Below are 14,392 nucleotides of genomic sequence, written 5' to 3'. Positions count from 1 at the left end.
CCTCAGAGTCCCGGCACCCGCACCCCTGCGCCCCAGCCGCCCTCTCTCCATTGGACAGCGTCACCCGCCACTCAGAAGCGAGCCCGTCGCCTATTGGGCAGCGCTGACGGGGCCGGTTCGACGCCCGCCTCCTGCGGGCTCTGGCGCACGCCGATTGGCTGCGGCGGGACCGGCACCTCCCCTTCCCCCTCCCCCCCGGTTGGGCCGCGCTCGGTGCTTGGCAGCCAGAGGGTCTGCGCCGCCATCGCCATGGGCACCCGCGACGACGAGTACGATTACCTCTTCAAAGGTACCGCCCGGCCGGGCCGCCCCGCGCCTCTCAGCGGCTCCGCAGCTCCCGTGGGCCCGGTTCGGTTCGGCCCGGCCCTTCCCGTGCGCAGCCTCGCGGCCCGGGCCCTGCGCTGTGAGGGGGCGGCACTCCCAGCCCGGCCGCGCCCTGCGGGGCTCTGTGGGCCCTGATGGGGTGGGACGGGGGTGGGACGGGGCTGCCGGACACGGGGCTGCCGTGGGGATGGAGGGCTGCTAGGGCTGCTGTGGCTTCTATGGCTGCTGTGGCTGTCGTTGCTGTGTGCTTTATGGATGTGTTCGCCTGCTGGTCGCTGAGCTTGAAGGCAGAAGCGGGGCAGCGCCCTGCTTTCTGTGTCTGCGCCTTCCAGCAGGGCTGTAAGCTCAGAAATATCAGCTGTGTGGAGCCGGGCTGGCTTCATGCTGAGGCCGTCGCACCGCCTGGTCCCAGGGTTGGGCTCTTTGAAAGCCTCCCTGCTGCGTTTCTCTCTGTTGATTAGGTAGGCAAAGCGCTGCTCTGCTTTAAAAACAGTTTGCTTTGAAGGCAGGATTTTAATTTCATATGGAGCGAAACAACCCGGAGCTGTTGGGGCAGAGTGGTGCCGCACCCCAACACACACACACACACACACACACTGCTTTGTAGCACTTCATGTCATGCAGAAATGGGGGACGGGTTTGTCTTCATCTGTGCTTCGTAGGCAGCTCTGTTAGCATTTATTGGTTTGGTTTTGTTTTTCATTAAAAAAAAAAAGAAAAAAAACCAACAACACAAAGGAGCAAAATCAGCCCCACGCCAGAAGGAAAAAGGCACACAGCCCAACAGGCAAAGCCCTCCTTCCCTATCTGTTGGCTTTCTGTCCTTCCTTCCTTCTGGGCTGTTTGGGACCGGATAAGAAAGGATGAGTATAAACAAGATTGAGTGGGATGAAATCTCCACTCTCATAAGAAAACAAAGAGGATCAGCTCCCCGTTCTCCCCCTCCTTACCTTTCCAATGATGGAATTAAGTATCGAGGGGAAATTGATGTAATGAAAACATCAGTGCACTCGGAGCGTTCTGACCGAGCCTCTGCTCTGCTGCTGGGATTTGATGCTCAGATTTGAACTCTTTTCAGTTGAGTACAGAGGTGGGAATGGCCATGGATGACAGCGGGAAAGACTGATTTCATTTTCTTATGCCCGAGGTTACCCAGAAATGAAAGTCATTTCTCCAGCCCCCATTTCCAAAGGAAACCTATTTCCACATACAGCTGGCTCCGACTTCTTTAGTGTTCCCTCATGCAAGAGAACACCACTGAACACCAATCCGTGCTGTCAGTCGGGCTCCAGGAACGGCTGTTCCAGCAGGGCTGTAGGAAGGCTGTGTGTTATTGGCTTGTAGGCTCGAGCATGCAGAAGGTCCCAACTAATTCCAGCTTTGGGGATGTGAGTGTGGCTGCAGTCAGAGCTGCTCTGCTGAACCGGTCCCTCTCTGTGTGCTGTTTCCCTTTTTCCTGCGCTGATCCCTGTGGTCTGAGCTGCTCGTTTTATTGATCAGAACAAAATGTTGTTTGTTAACGCAGTCCTGGGAGAACAAGCTGGGTGCTGTGTGTGGCTGTGAGGGTCTCATTGTGGAGGCACTGCAGTGATGTAACCAGCAGAGGCGGGGGTTCACAACTCTGCTCCCAGCTAGCTCTGCAGCTGGGACCTCTTGTGCTGGGTTCTGGGTGGTTTGGATGGAATTGAACGTATTTTGTAGGTTTGGTGGTGGAATTGAATGTATGGCCTTTTAATATTGGTTAGAATATCAGAAGCTGTGTACCTATTGAGGTGTGATCTCCATGTTGATTTTCCTCCTGAGAAGATCAGCTGTGATCAGTGTTTGTTTTACAGATGACATCTGAGATGGTGCAGATGGACTCCTGCCTTATGGGGGTGAAAAGGAAGGAAAGAAGTGTCCATAGGGGGGCAAAAATGAAGGCTTGTGGAAAAGGAGAGTGCGCCGATCAGAGCTGAAGCCCAACCAATGTTTCCATTGGTTATTGGAAACAAATGTTGATCATGTTATTCATCAATATCTGGCAACCTTATGTACTGAATATTTATGATGAGCTGTGCTGGGAAGAGGTTTAATCCTCTTTATTGTGTGAAGGAATAGACTTCTTTTGACAGATAATTAACCGGTCTGTTTAAAATTCCATGATAAACCTGATCTTGTGTTAACAGATCTGCAGTGCTTTGCAGTTGGTGATGGTGAGTGCTGAGCAGCAAAGGGTCTCGGGGCAGAGCTGGAAGGAGGGGAGGCTGAAGGAGCAGCCCTGCAGATGTGGTGTAAGCTGGGCACGGGGGATGGACGCCTTGTTCTGCACTGCTCCACTTGATGCTGACTTGTTGGTTCGGATCATTTCCAAGTCCAAACCAGCGTTTCTTGCTCTTATCAGTGGGGCCAAAGGCTGTTAAAGGGGTGTGATTTCACGTGTTCTGATGGATGTAGTAAGGGTTTGGGCTCTTGCATTTGGTTTAGGGCTTTCTTTTTAAGTCTGCATTTGAACAGGCAATATTGTTTAGTAACCCGTTCCCAAGCTGGGGAAATTCCACGAGATCTGATTGCTTTGGTCCAGAAGCTTAAAGGCACCTTCTTGCTCTGTTCCCATAGAAAGTAGGGGTATGTGGGTCTCCAGACTTTGGGTCTCTGCTAAAAGAAGAAATCTTTGGTTGATGGTTGGTTGAGAACAGCAGATTGTAAGGTAGAGAGAGCACAAACTTGTTGCTGAGTTTGGGTCGGGTTGCCTGCCTTTATTACTTCTGCATTCAGTAGCATCTCAGAAATGCTCTCCCCAGCTCTGCCAGAGCATGGAGCAGCCGCTGAAGGCATCTGAAGGTACCCAGACTGCAGTGGGTAATTAGCAAAGTGGCGCAGGCCACCTGAATTTTCTTCCTGCGGCCAGTGGAGTTAATGGCCCAAGGTCTTTTTGCAGAGTTCATGCATGAAACTGGTCATCTTCACGTGGCAGAGGACAGAAATGAGTCCAACCTGGAGAGGCAGCTGTGCTTCCTTGAGCTGTATGTGCCTCAGAAGGTTTGGGATGAATGCTGTGAGTGCAGGCAGAGCGCTGCGTGGAGTTGGCTTCGGCTGTCCGGGGTGGGGAGGAGTGGGGTGGGAGCTGCCAAAGCTGGAGCCTGAAACAATGGCCCGAACACAAAATAAAGCAAAGCTGAAATAACAGAGGGACCAACCCAGTTCGTGGCCATGGGAGAATGCTGGTGAGCTAATCCAGAAAGCGTGCAGGGAGGGGTGTTCTCTAATCTGCTGTGGATGGATCGGGAGGGTCTAGAAATCTCTCAGCACTGATGTTTTCCTGTTAGCATGGCAACACCTTGTGCGGAGGCAGAGAGTTTCAGTCTTTCACTTCTCATCTAATCCACTCGTTCTGTTGGGTGAAGTCCTGCTGTTTTCTGGTTTGTTTGTAGTATCAGCTGTCTTCCTGTGGGGAGCGTGTTGGTGGACGAAATAACTGAAATAAATCGCACGAAAGGCTGGGCAGGCAGGGGGCATCTCATCTCCCTCATTGCTGTGGGTCCTGCTGAAGCAGCCCAGCAGCCAGGGAGCACAGTGCTGGTGTGAGGAGTTAATCTGGAAAATGATGTCCTGTCTTTCAGTTGTGTTGATTGGCGACTCCGGGGTCGGGAAGAGTAACCTGCTGTCACGCTTCACACGCAATGAGTTCAACCTGGAGAGCAAGAGCACCATTGGGGTGGAGTTTGCTACCAGGAGCATCCAAGTGGATGGGAAGACGATAAAAGCACAGATCTGGGATACTGCAGGACAAGAGAGATACCGTGCCATTACTTCAGCGTGAGTACCTGTCTTTCTTTGGGACAGCAGCAGCTACAGTAGAGTTTACAGGTAGAGACTGAATGAAATGCGTTCGGGTGGGACAAAATCCTTACAGCATGTCTTGCTGTAGATCCAAGTGACCAGGTAACAAATGTCGTGTTGCTTGATTAATACAATGAAAATAACGTTTAGATTCAGTGTGAATGTCACAGCTGTCAAAATGAAGGCCAAGAATGCATGCTGAACATCCAGTAAATAGGAATCACAGAATCACAGAATTGTTGTAGGGGTTGGAAGGGACCTCTAGAGATCATCGAGACCAACCCCCCTGCCAAAGCAGGTTCCCTACACCAGGTTGCACAGGAAGGCAGAGATGGGAGTCCTGACTGCAAGCACTGAGCGCGGCTGTGTTTTGAACAGTGGTGTTGAAAAGCTTTTAGATCACCTTCATAATGCAGGCAGCATCTTAAGATGCAACATCTTGGTGTAAGTAGCAGACAAAAGTGTCTTTTAGAGGGGAAAAATCCAACCAGCCAGTGGCAGGCCTGATTATTGCAGGGTTGAAATTTCAGTGTTAGGAATATATCACTTTCTGAAGGTCCCAGCTTGTTGTTGAATAATGCACAGATGAAGCCGTGTATGTGAGCCTTAAAGTGAGGGGAATTGTTCTTCCAAGGCTGTATAGGTTAGGTCAAAATGGGAGAGAAATAGGAAAGCACAGTCCAAAGGGAATGATGTGTAGCAAGAGAATGGGAAAGCAGAGTAATAGAGAAGTAGATGCCAGTAGTTTGGTGGCACAGCAAACAGGTGCTGGTGGAGCAGGAGAGGCACAGTTGTGTTGTGTGGGATTGTGGATGTCACAGGAGTGGGGATTGGTGTTTGCTGTGTTGTGATGAGCCCTCGGCTTGTGTTGAAATGTGCTGAAGGGCAGATTGTGTTAGCATAGCCTGGGGTCCCCAGTTCTGTTTGGAGAGACAGGAAGGTCAGCAACAAATACTGCCATTTCACCAAGGGTTACTTTCCTCACTGAAAGGTAAGTTATAACGTCACAAAAACCCACCGAAACGTTTGGAACTCGTTATCAGGGGATGGTTATTAAAAGAGAAAGAAAAAAGCATGCAGAACTGCAGCACTTGCATCAGCACAGCTTTCTGAAGGTGTCTGTGTGCTGCCAGGTATTACCGTGGCGCCGTCGGGGCCCTGCTGGTCTATGACATTGCCAAACACCTCACCTATGAGAACGTGGAGCGCTGGCTGAAGGAGCTGAGGGACCACGCAGACAACAACATTGTCATCATGCTGGTGGGCAATAAGAGCGACCTCCGCCACCTCAGGGCTGTGCCCACCGACGAGGCCCGTGCTTTCGCAGGTTGGTGTGCAGCATCTCCAGGTGCTTTCTCAAGTTCAGTGTGTTGGTGCAGACTGGAATCACTCTATTGTCCAATATTTAACTTTTGCCTTATGCTTATTTTGGTGTAAGAAAAGGGTGTTGAAGATTTTGCAGCTGGCTTGTTAAATAGTGGATGTGGTTTCTTGTTAAATCTCATGTTTGTAAAACACCATCCTTGAGCTACCTGATATCCAAAGCACAAACATTTCCTCTAGGAAGGCTAAAAAACAGCAAGCAATGTTTAGAGGAGAAAGTACAACATATAGATCATAGAATCATAGAATGGCCTGGGTTGAAAAGGAGCACAATGATCATCTAGTTTCAACCCCCTGCTGTGTGCAGGGTTGCCAACCACCAGACCAGGTATCTGTCAATAGATGTCAAATATCACAACACAAAATGTCTCTCCTTCATTCCTAGAGGCCTGGTTCTATGGAGAGCTGCAAATGAATTCTGAACCTTCTCTTAGATGGTGCAGTTTCTGCTTCAGAGCCCTAACCTGGATAGTAGTGTCATCTAGTGTCATTTAAATGCAGTGGTCATCAGACTTGGAGGTCCAGTTGTTTTGGGAAAAGTCTTGTTGGTTATGTGAGCTGCTGCCCCTTGTTACTTCTCTCTTCCTTATCTTGCAGAGGATCAAATATTCTTGTGCCTGAATAGGCCAACAGATGTTCAATTTAAGTTGTGCATGTCAAGCTTGGGGCTGGAATTTAAGTATATAGCCTTTAGAATCCTTCTAGGAATATTACTAGGCTTGCTTAAATGCATTTCCTAAAATTTGCTACTAAGCAAGTACCCTGTGTATAGTGAAACTGCTTTTACATTTTCAGCTGAATGAGAGGCAAAATCTGTGTAAGACAATCAAACAAATCAGTAGGTGCCCTGGTTAGAGTATTACTTTGATCATTTGGCTCAGCACCTTACTTTCTGTCCCTGACTCCCTACTCTTAAACACCCGGGGATGGTACAGGTGTCACAGTTCCAGCTCTGTGACTGCAGTGTGTCTGTATGGGCAGGCTGTACTGCACAACTCCAGCTTGGATGCCTGATTATTAATTACTATTATTAACAGTATGTAGAAGCATCTTTTGTGCTCTAAGAGTCAAGAAAAATTACTCTGCTACCAAAAGGTTTGTTGTAATTTGGAGGTGAGGCCTGTTTAGGGAATTGTTAGATCTGTTCATGTGTTACGAAATGCAGAGGAGTATTTAAGTCCTCTTGCAGTCAACACACGTTATCTTCTGCTCTTGCTGAAGTTGCTTCTAGGAGCAATCTGTGGCCAGATGAGGATAACACTGTGCCAGGCTGGGGAGAATGTATGGCTTGACTAAATAAGAACTGCAATGAGGAAAATATCCTAAAGCTGCAGAGCAGCAGTGGTCAGAGGTGCTGCTGCTGCAGCTGCGTCAGTGGTGCACCAAGTTGTTCCAGTAATGGGGGGGGGAAATAGCCAACAACCTGGACCTGGCTGATTGCCCTTTGGAAGCAAAAAAAGGTGCTGTTAAAGTTCCTAACTGAACCACTTGTTATTTATTACAGAAAAAAATAACTTGTCTTTTATTGAAACTTCTGCTCTGGATTCAACAAATGTAGAAGAAGCCTTCAAGAACATCCTTACAGGTAAGGTCTGTTGTGGGTTCTGCAGACCTACCATGGTAGTGAAACTTCCACATGGGCACAGTTTGCAGTTATTGAGGCTGTTGTGGAAGTGAGTGTTGGAAATGATTATTTGTTTGCAACCTGCCTCACCTTACCTCTGTGTTTTACCCCGACCTCACGTGCCTTTCTCCCCAAGGACCTGGATTTGTTCTAGGCTCCTAATATTCCAAAAAGTGAAGCCATTGCAGTTGAGCTGTTCTAAGAACACTCGTAGTTCCGTGCCAGCACAAAACCTAGGTGCTAAAGCCACAGCCTTGGTAGGAAGTGAAATGTTCCAGAGTGCTCTTACCTCTGAAGCTGGCTGGTAGGTAATACTGTCCAGAATACTGAACTCTTATACTCAGCTGATGGCACAGGTTGAATGCAACTGTGCACCAACAGCAGCTGCATGGTTTTGCCTTCTGGGAATGTCTCTTAAGATCCCCAGGAACTGTCTGGAAATGTGATAGTGGGAGACACCAAAATGAAGCTACTGAGTTCGTGGTGTCTCATTGCAGCTTCAGGACTTGCTGTGCATGTGGGAATGCTGTGTGGCTTATGCAGGAGCTTCACTGCATGTCGTATCAGAAGGGCTCCAGACTGTAGTATTCTTCTTGGGTTTGGTCTCTTTTAGACTGGGGCTTGGGATTTCCCATCTGAAGGGATGGAGCCCTTGCTCCTGGGATAAGGGAGTGTGTGAGGTTTAGGAGTCACCAGTAAAGCTTTTATTATTTCAGGATACAGCAGCAAATCCTCCATATTGTGCTAAGCCAAAAAAGAAAAGCATGGTGAAAAAACATGGTGAAAGCAGTTTTGCTGATTGGCTCACAGTAGTTTTCAGCTGGTATTTGGCAAACTTGAGCCAAGTGCTTATTGCACCTCTGGGAGAGTGCAGTTCAGCTGTGTGCTAAATACAGCACATGGGGAACTTTCTCTTTCCTTGAGAGTGTTGTGGGCCCATAAGCCTGAGTTTTATGGTTAAAGGTTAAGAAAAAGAGCAAGGGATGAGGATGTGTATTGAGAGATATATAGGCTGCAGGTAGTGAAAGTGGGAAGCCCACAAAGCAGGAGATGCTTCAGATAAACATTGCTTATCTCTGTATTTGCATCAGTTGAGGTGTGTAACTTCTGCAATGGGTTTGCCCTAATCGTGCTCTAACTGCAGTTAGGTGTTAGTAGGAGGCATATTTATGTGCTTGAGCACTCTGTGCTCCAGAGGATGTATTATTCTGGCCCCAGTCTGAAGTACTCTCTGCATCTAGGTAGCTCTGGGTCTGAGCTAATTTTTGGAAGCAGAGTGCTGGGAGCCGTAGTGCTGGCACATCCACATGCCTCACAAGGGAGCCAGCATGGGTCTGCAAGATCTAACTGGAACTAAACCCTGATAAACTTGAGCATCTCTGCTCTGCTCTAAATTCTGTCCTATGATGAGGATTTCTGAGCTGATAGATATCACAACACCCTTCTGAAACAGGTAAGGAATTTACCACGTAGTGGCACTTTCTGTTGGTCCAGTCTCAAAGTGCTGTTTGACACGATGGGAGGCTGCGTGCTGATGTGTCAAAGCATAATCTTCCACTCCTACAAATGCCACAGAAATTGAAGTAATTGGTAATTAGCAAAGAACCCTTAAATTTCAGTGTGGCATAAGTAGGAAGAGATCTATTGAACACATCCTGAGTTACTGTTCTGCCTCTGGCTGCCCACTGCAGTCTGAATCTTATCCTGAAGAGTGGAAAACTTCACGCAGTGTGTGTCCTTCAGAAGCTCTTTGAGACCATGATGTGGATGCTTGGCAGGATCCAGTTCCTGACTTCTGCTTACCATAGCTGAATTCTGGGAGGATAAACTATTTCTGTATTCTCACCCTTATACACTGTTTTGTGGAGTTGTGCCTGACGTGCACATCCCACCATGTCTCAAGAAGAGCATTTCCTGAGCATTTTTTGTATTTTTTTGGTGACAAGATGCTGATTTCACTTAAATGAGAACGAGCCTTTGTTCTGGTACTGCTTGGTTGGCAGGAAGTGTCTGATGTATGCTGCTTGTTGGATGCTGACCAGAGAATTGGCTTTGTGTTGCTGTTCCTTGATTATACGTGGATGAGAGCCTAACACTAGGGAAATGGCTGAGTTTTAACCTGGTGAATTCTTGAAGGCTCTTTCAGGTTTGTTTTGCAGAGGTGTGGAAGTAAGCAGGCAGAAGCTGTGATGTTGGGGTTATTGGGTCTGGCCAGCTCTGATCCCAGGAGTGTGCTACAGTTAGAGATGACCAAGAAGAGGTGGGCAGGAGGGAAAAAAGGGTAGTCAAGCTGCTTCTGTGAGTAAAAAAGTCTGATGGATGAAGAGTGGATTACATTCTGCTCCCCAGCAAGATTTGGGTTGAGCTGCTGGTGAAGTAACTGGAGAATGCTGCTGCTGAGACAAAGCTGTAGAGAAGAGCAGCTGCAGCCTGAGCTCTTGTGCGGGGTGGCCTTGAGAGCAGGTGCTGCTGATCTGTGACACTTGGCTGGATCTGAGGTGACTCGTGTGGTGCCCTGATGGCTCAGTCATCACCATCCATCCTGTCTTCCCTTGTAGTGTTGTCCTGAGCCTGACTGTGCGTAGAGAAAATGGCCAGAGGTTTTTGTAGAAGAGTTCAGTACCACCTGGTGTGACAGATGGAGCCAGAACTTTAGCTGAGGTCAAACTGAACTTTAGCCTGGGCAAACTGAGCTCAAGACACTGCTCAGGACAGCATCCTGGGCTCCCAGGAGAGCTAAGATTGACCAGTGCAGGAATGGCAGGGATGTGGCCACTGAGAATGAGCAGTGCCGAAAGGGCTCTTCCCACCTCTTCCCAAGGCTACATGCCATCCTTTTAGGAGAGTGAAATAAACCTGTGCAGAGCAGTGGGCTGGGAGAAACCACGGGGAAACTGGAAGAGGGAGAGGAGCAGGTGCTTCCTTGCTGGCCATCAGTTTGAGGGATCATTAAAGACTGGGAGAAAACCCAGGTGGGTGCTGCCTTGAGAAAAAGAGAGTTTGATGATAACTCTGAACAGCTCATGTTAAAATACACCACTGAGCAGCAGAGAGGGGGATGTCACAGTGTCTGCACAGCCTCTCTTTTTCCCTGTAAGCAAAAAAGGACTGAAGACAGGCAGTGGCAGTGAGCTCAGCCTTGGGTTCAAGCTTCTATTTTAAATGGGGTAGATAGGTGCAGCTTCCTTTAGAAGAAATCACCTCAACAGAATGCAAAACAAAAAAAAAAAAACAAAGAGCCCAAATCCTAAAATTCTCCATCGTTTTAAATCTTTGTTAATGGCTTTGGCTGTTCCTGCCTTGAGGCTGTGACTGTTTGAATGTGACCACAATATTTACTGCAGGCTTCCAGGGAGGTGCTTGCCCTTTTCCTGTCTCACAATGGAGGGAAGTTGGAATGAGGTCTTACAGTCAGTGAAATAGAAATATTTCCACTTATTTCTACTGATGGAGCAGGTGAAATGGTTTCTTTCTGAAAGCTTCTAGCCTGGAAGTCTGTCTTCAGCAGTTGGGGTTCTGTGAATCTGTGTGCTTTCAGGCATGAATTCCCTTAAGAATAGCATTTGCAGATCAACGTGGGGCTGTGTGGAACCTCTTTTCCACTGCCATGGACGGGGAAACTGATTTGTAACAGAGAGGAGCAAGTGTTTCTGTAATTTGGTGGGGACAGCTTGTCAGAAGCTGAAGGGTGAAATGGATGCTGCCACTGCTGCGGTGTGATGATGTTTTGCAAGCATCCTTTTTCAGTAATGTTTTAAATAATGTTGCCCCTCTGTTTTAGTAATGAACATTCCTGCTCTTTTCACACAATCACAGAATGACCAGGGTTGGAAGAGATCTCAAGGATCACAAATCTCCAACCCCCCACCAATGCAGGGCCACCAACCTCCACATCTCACAGCAGCCCAGGCTGCCCAGGGCCCCATCCTTGCTGGCCTTGAACACCTCCAGGGATGGATGGGGATCCACAGCCTCTCTGGGCAGCTGTTCAGCACCTCCCCACCTCACAGCAAACAACTTCCCCCTGACAGCCAACTGAAATCTGCCCTCCCTCACTTCCAACCATTCCCTGTCCTGCTGTTATCTCCCCTTTCCAAGAGCTGATCCCCTCCTGTCTGTAGGCTCCCTTTAGGTACTGAAAGCTGCACTGAGGTCACCCTGCAGCTTCTTTTCTCCATGCTGAACAAGCCCAGCTCTCTCAGCCCGCCTTCGTTCTGTCTTCCTTGTTTGAAAAAGATTTTCATGGAGTCCCTGAAAAGAATGTGACAGGAAGTAGGGAGACAGTAAGGAATCTCATCTTTAGGTCTTCCAGACGGAGCTGAGTGTCTGCACAGAGCTGGAAAGCCAACCAGGTGTTGCACTGCACAGCTGCTCGGCCTGGGTTCCCTTTCACAGCTAAAACCTTCCCACTCCTGGGTGCAGCCATCCTCTCTGGCAGCTCGCTGTGAGATGAGGCATGCTCTGTTGGAGGGAATGCCTTCCAGTGTTCTAACAGGTCTGTTCTCATTTCAGAAATCTACCGCATTGTTTCTCAGAAGCAGATTGCAGACCGGTCTGCACACGATGAGTCTCCTGGCAACAACGTCGTCGACATCAGCGTCCCACCAACCACCGACGGACAGAAATCCAACAAACTGCAGTGCTGTCAGAACCTGTGACCTCCTGTAGACGACTCTGATGCCCCTCACTTCGTCTGTGCTTCATCTAGAAACTTGTGTGCACTTCTTTATCTCCTGTGATTCAGTGACTCCCCTCCCCTCCTTCCTTCACCCCATCCCAGTCTTCTCCTTTCATCTTAGAGCTTAAATTGTAGGGCTAAAATTCCCCTGCCTCTAAGATCCCCTTGAATGTGATGAGTTTTGGGCTTGAAATGTTGGCACTGATCTGATAGACATGTTTGTGTTGGAACATCTGCTGCTGGATATCATCCCATGAAACGCTCTCCTCAGATGGTTTTGAGCTTTGTTCTGGGAGAGAAACCATGGGGACTCGACTGTAACAGCTGAGGAAATAACTGCATTTAGGTTACAAGGCTTTTTCCTGCCATAGTCAGATTTTCTCTCCTGTTTCTGTAAACGCAGGGGAGAAATTAAAAGGAAATAGCTGTCCTATCCAACGCTCTGTTTTCTGTCCCAATGAAGTTTCACAGTGAGGTTTTTAGTGGTTGCACACACCTAAGAAAGCTGTTGAAAATAACCTGACTTCTGATGTAATTACCACTAGTACAGTTAGTCTGGCTGTGTAGTTTACTGTTTCCTGCCTGGGAAATCTTTCTCTCTTCTTGTTTTATTTGGGAACAATGAAGTATGTCTGCATTGCTTTTTCTGCCACCACCAATGCCTGTGCTGCTGGTGCAGGCTTCGTGAAGTGGCTTAATATTTATTCATGGCTTATGTTAATCAGTTAACATTATTGTACAGTAAGTGCCAGCATCTTCCTTTCAAAAAACCACCATCTTTTGCGACCTGTACCAGTAGGCTGATTTTGTACTGTAGATCAGTGTCTGAAAGCAGGACCTTCCCTAGTTCCAGGATTTATTTTGCATGCTGCTTTTTCTCTAGAATTCCCCTCCCGTTTTGAGTGAGTGAAGCAATATTTTCATGTCATGTATATACCTGCACTTGTAAGGGTTTTGGTTGTTGTTAGAGAAACACAATACTTTATACATTTTGTAAAACTCCTGCAGAACCATTGCATCTCAAACTTTTCTTTCACTATTGACCTTGTGCATAATCCTGACCTTTACTAAAAGGCATAATACTAAGTTTCACGTAACTACTAACCTGCTGCTTCCCTCTTCTTCTGTTTGACCGAATTGCAGACTGTAATTCTCAAATGATTGTACTTCAGTGGGTGTAACAGATCTGCCATCAGCAGGGCTAACTACCATAATATTTTGTTCTTGCTGAATGGGAAGAATGTTATCACAGCTCCATGTAGTTGCTCCTTTGCTAGCTTGTGAAAATCCTCCCTGATGATGACTGTCCATCACTCACTGGCTCTCTTACACTTGCATCCTCCAGTAAGCACTGAATGTTACGGTGAGGCAGCTCCGGGTGAAGCTGTGTGAAGGAGGAGGTGCTGATCTGCTGCTCTCTGAAGACGAGTGAAGCAATTTGCAGTGAATTTTTGCTCTGTATACTTCCGAATTCCGAGACTGTGCCTCACTTGATGAACCTACCTGCATGTTAGTGAGTTGAAATATACCCTGATACAAAGCAAATATGAAACTGTAAATTGTACTTGAAGGGGAAATCTGACATTCCAGTCTCAACTGTTCTGTCTGGTTATGTAATAAAATCAAGGGCGGTTAACTGATGGCTTTCACTTTGTTCACACTTCCAGAGGGATGCCTTTAATTCTGGAACGTGTGCACCTGGAGAGCTGTAGTTTCAACTGAAGGCAGCACGTGGCATTTCCACTTCTTAGCTTTGTTCAGGGACAGGCTGGAGGTGAAGGGGCGCGTGCTTGCAGCCCAGTCCCATTGCATGCTGATAGGAATCCCTCTTTGGGCACTGCAGAATGCTGCAGCATTCCCAGGTGTGCAGCAGGCCGGCTCTGCAGCCAGGCTTCAAACAGCTTTGTGTGGGCAGCCAGGAGGGAACGGCTCCAGCTCTGTTCTGCTGGATGAGAGCAGAACTCAGCTGATCCAAACTGCAGCCTGGGAAAGAGAAACGTGTTCCAAAGATGAGGATATGGCAGCAGCACAGCAGAGCTCAGCCACAGGCACTGCTGCTGCTGAGTTCTGCACTGAAGGATCCCTTCCCCTTTCCTTCCCCTTTCCTTCCCCTTTCCTTCCCCTTTCCTTCCCCTTTCACAGAATCACACAATCACAGAACGGCCAGGGTTGGAAGGGAGCTCAAGAATCACAAATCTCCAACCCTCCACCAATGCAGGGCCACCAACCTCCACATCTCACAGCAGCCCAGGCTGCCCAGGGCCCCATCCTTGCTGGCCTTGAACACCTCCAGGGATGGACGGGGATCCACAGCCTCTCTGGGCAGCTGTTCCAGATCCTCCCCACTCTCACAGCAAACAACTTCCCCTGACAGCCAACTGAAATCTGCCCTCCCTCACCTTCCAACCATTTCCCCTTGTCCTGCTGTTATCTCCCCTTTCACAGAGTTGAGTTTCCTCCCCCTTTTCTCCCCCTTTCCTCCATCCTTTCCCCTCTTTTTCACTCCCTTTCTACCCTTTTTCTCCTTTCCTTCCCTTTTCCCCTCCCCACAGTGTCGCTCC

General features: G+C 48.3%; 1 protein-coding gene across 1 annotated transcript; it reads left to right on the top strand.

Moving 5' to 3' along the window:
• The first annotated feature begins 138 nt into the window (after positions 1 to 138).
• On the top strand, positions 139 to 13,467 carry RAB11B (RAB11B, member RAS oncogene family). The gene is made up of 5 exons (XM_085211692.1): positions 139 to 289; positions 3,927 to 4,122; positions 5,280 to 5,473; positions 7,034 to 7,114; positions 11,666 to 13,467. Exons 1-5 carry the CDS (start codon positions 250 to 252, stop codon positions 11,809 to 11,811), a joined length of 657 nt encoding a protein of 218 aa, XP_085067818.1. The 5' UTR covers positions 139 to 249; the 3' UTR covers positions 11,812 to 13,467.
• Positions 13,468 to 14,392: the final 925 nt, after the last annotated feature.

This window comes from Meleagris gallopavo, chromosome 30 (genome assembly GCF_905368555.1).
Source record: "Meleagris gallopavo chromosome 30, MGAL_WU_HG_1.1, whole genome shotgun sequence".
In the NCBI taxonomy this organism is placed as follows: Eukaryota; Metazoa; Chordata; class Aves; order Galliformes; family Phasianidae; genus Meleagris; species Meleagris gallopavo.
The sequence above is the reverse complement of the archived record's forward strand: the minus strand, read 5'-3'. Positions and strand labels throughout refer to the sequence as shown.

Excerpts from the sequence above, each read along its gene's own strand:
- RAB11B (XM_085211692.1), top strand. The coding sequence starts at position 250 with ATGGGCACCCGCGACGACGAGTACGATTACCTCTTCAAAG. Across the intron at positions 290-3,926 it reads GTACGATTACCTCTTCAAAG|TTGTGTTGATTGGCGACTCC; the intron begins GTACCGCCCGGC and ends CCTGTCTTTCAG. Across the intron at positions 4,123-5,279 it reads TACCGTGCCATTACTTCAGC|GTATTACCGTGGCGCCGTCG; the intron begins GTGAGTACCTGT and ends GTGTGCTGCCAG.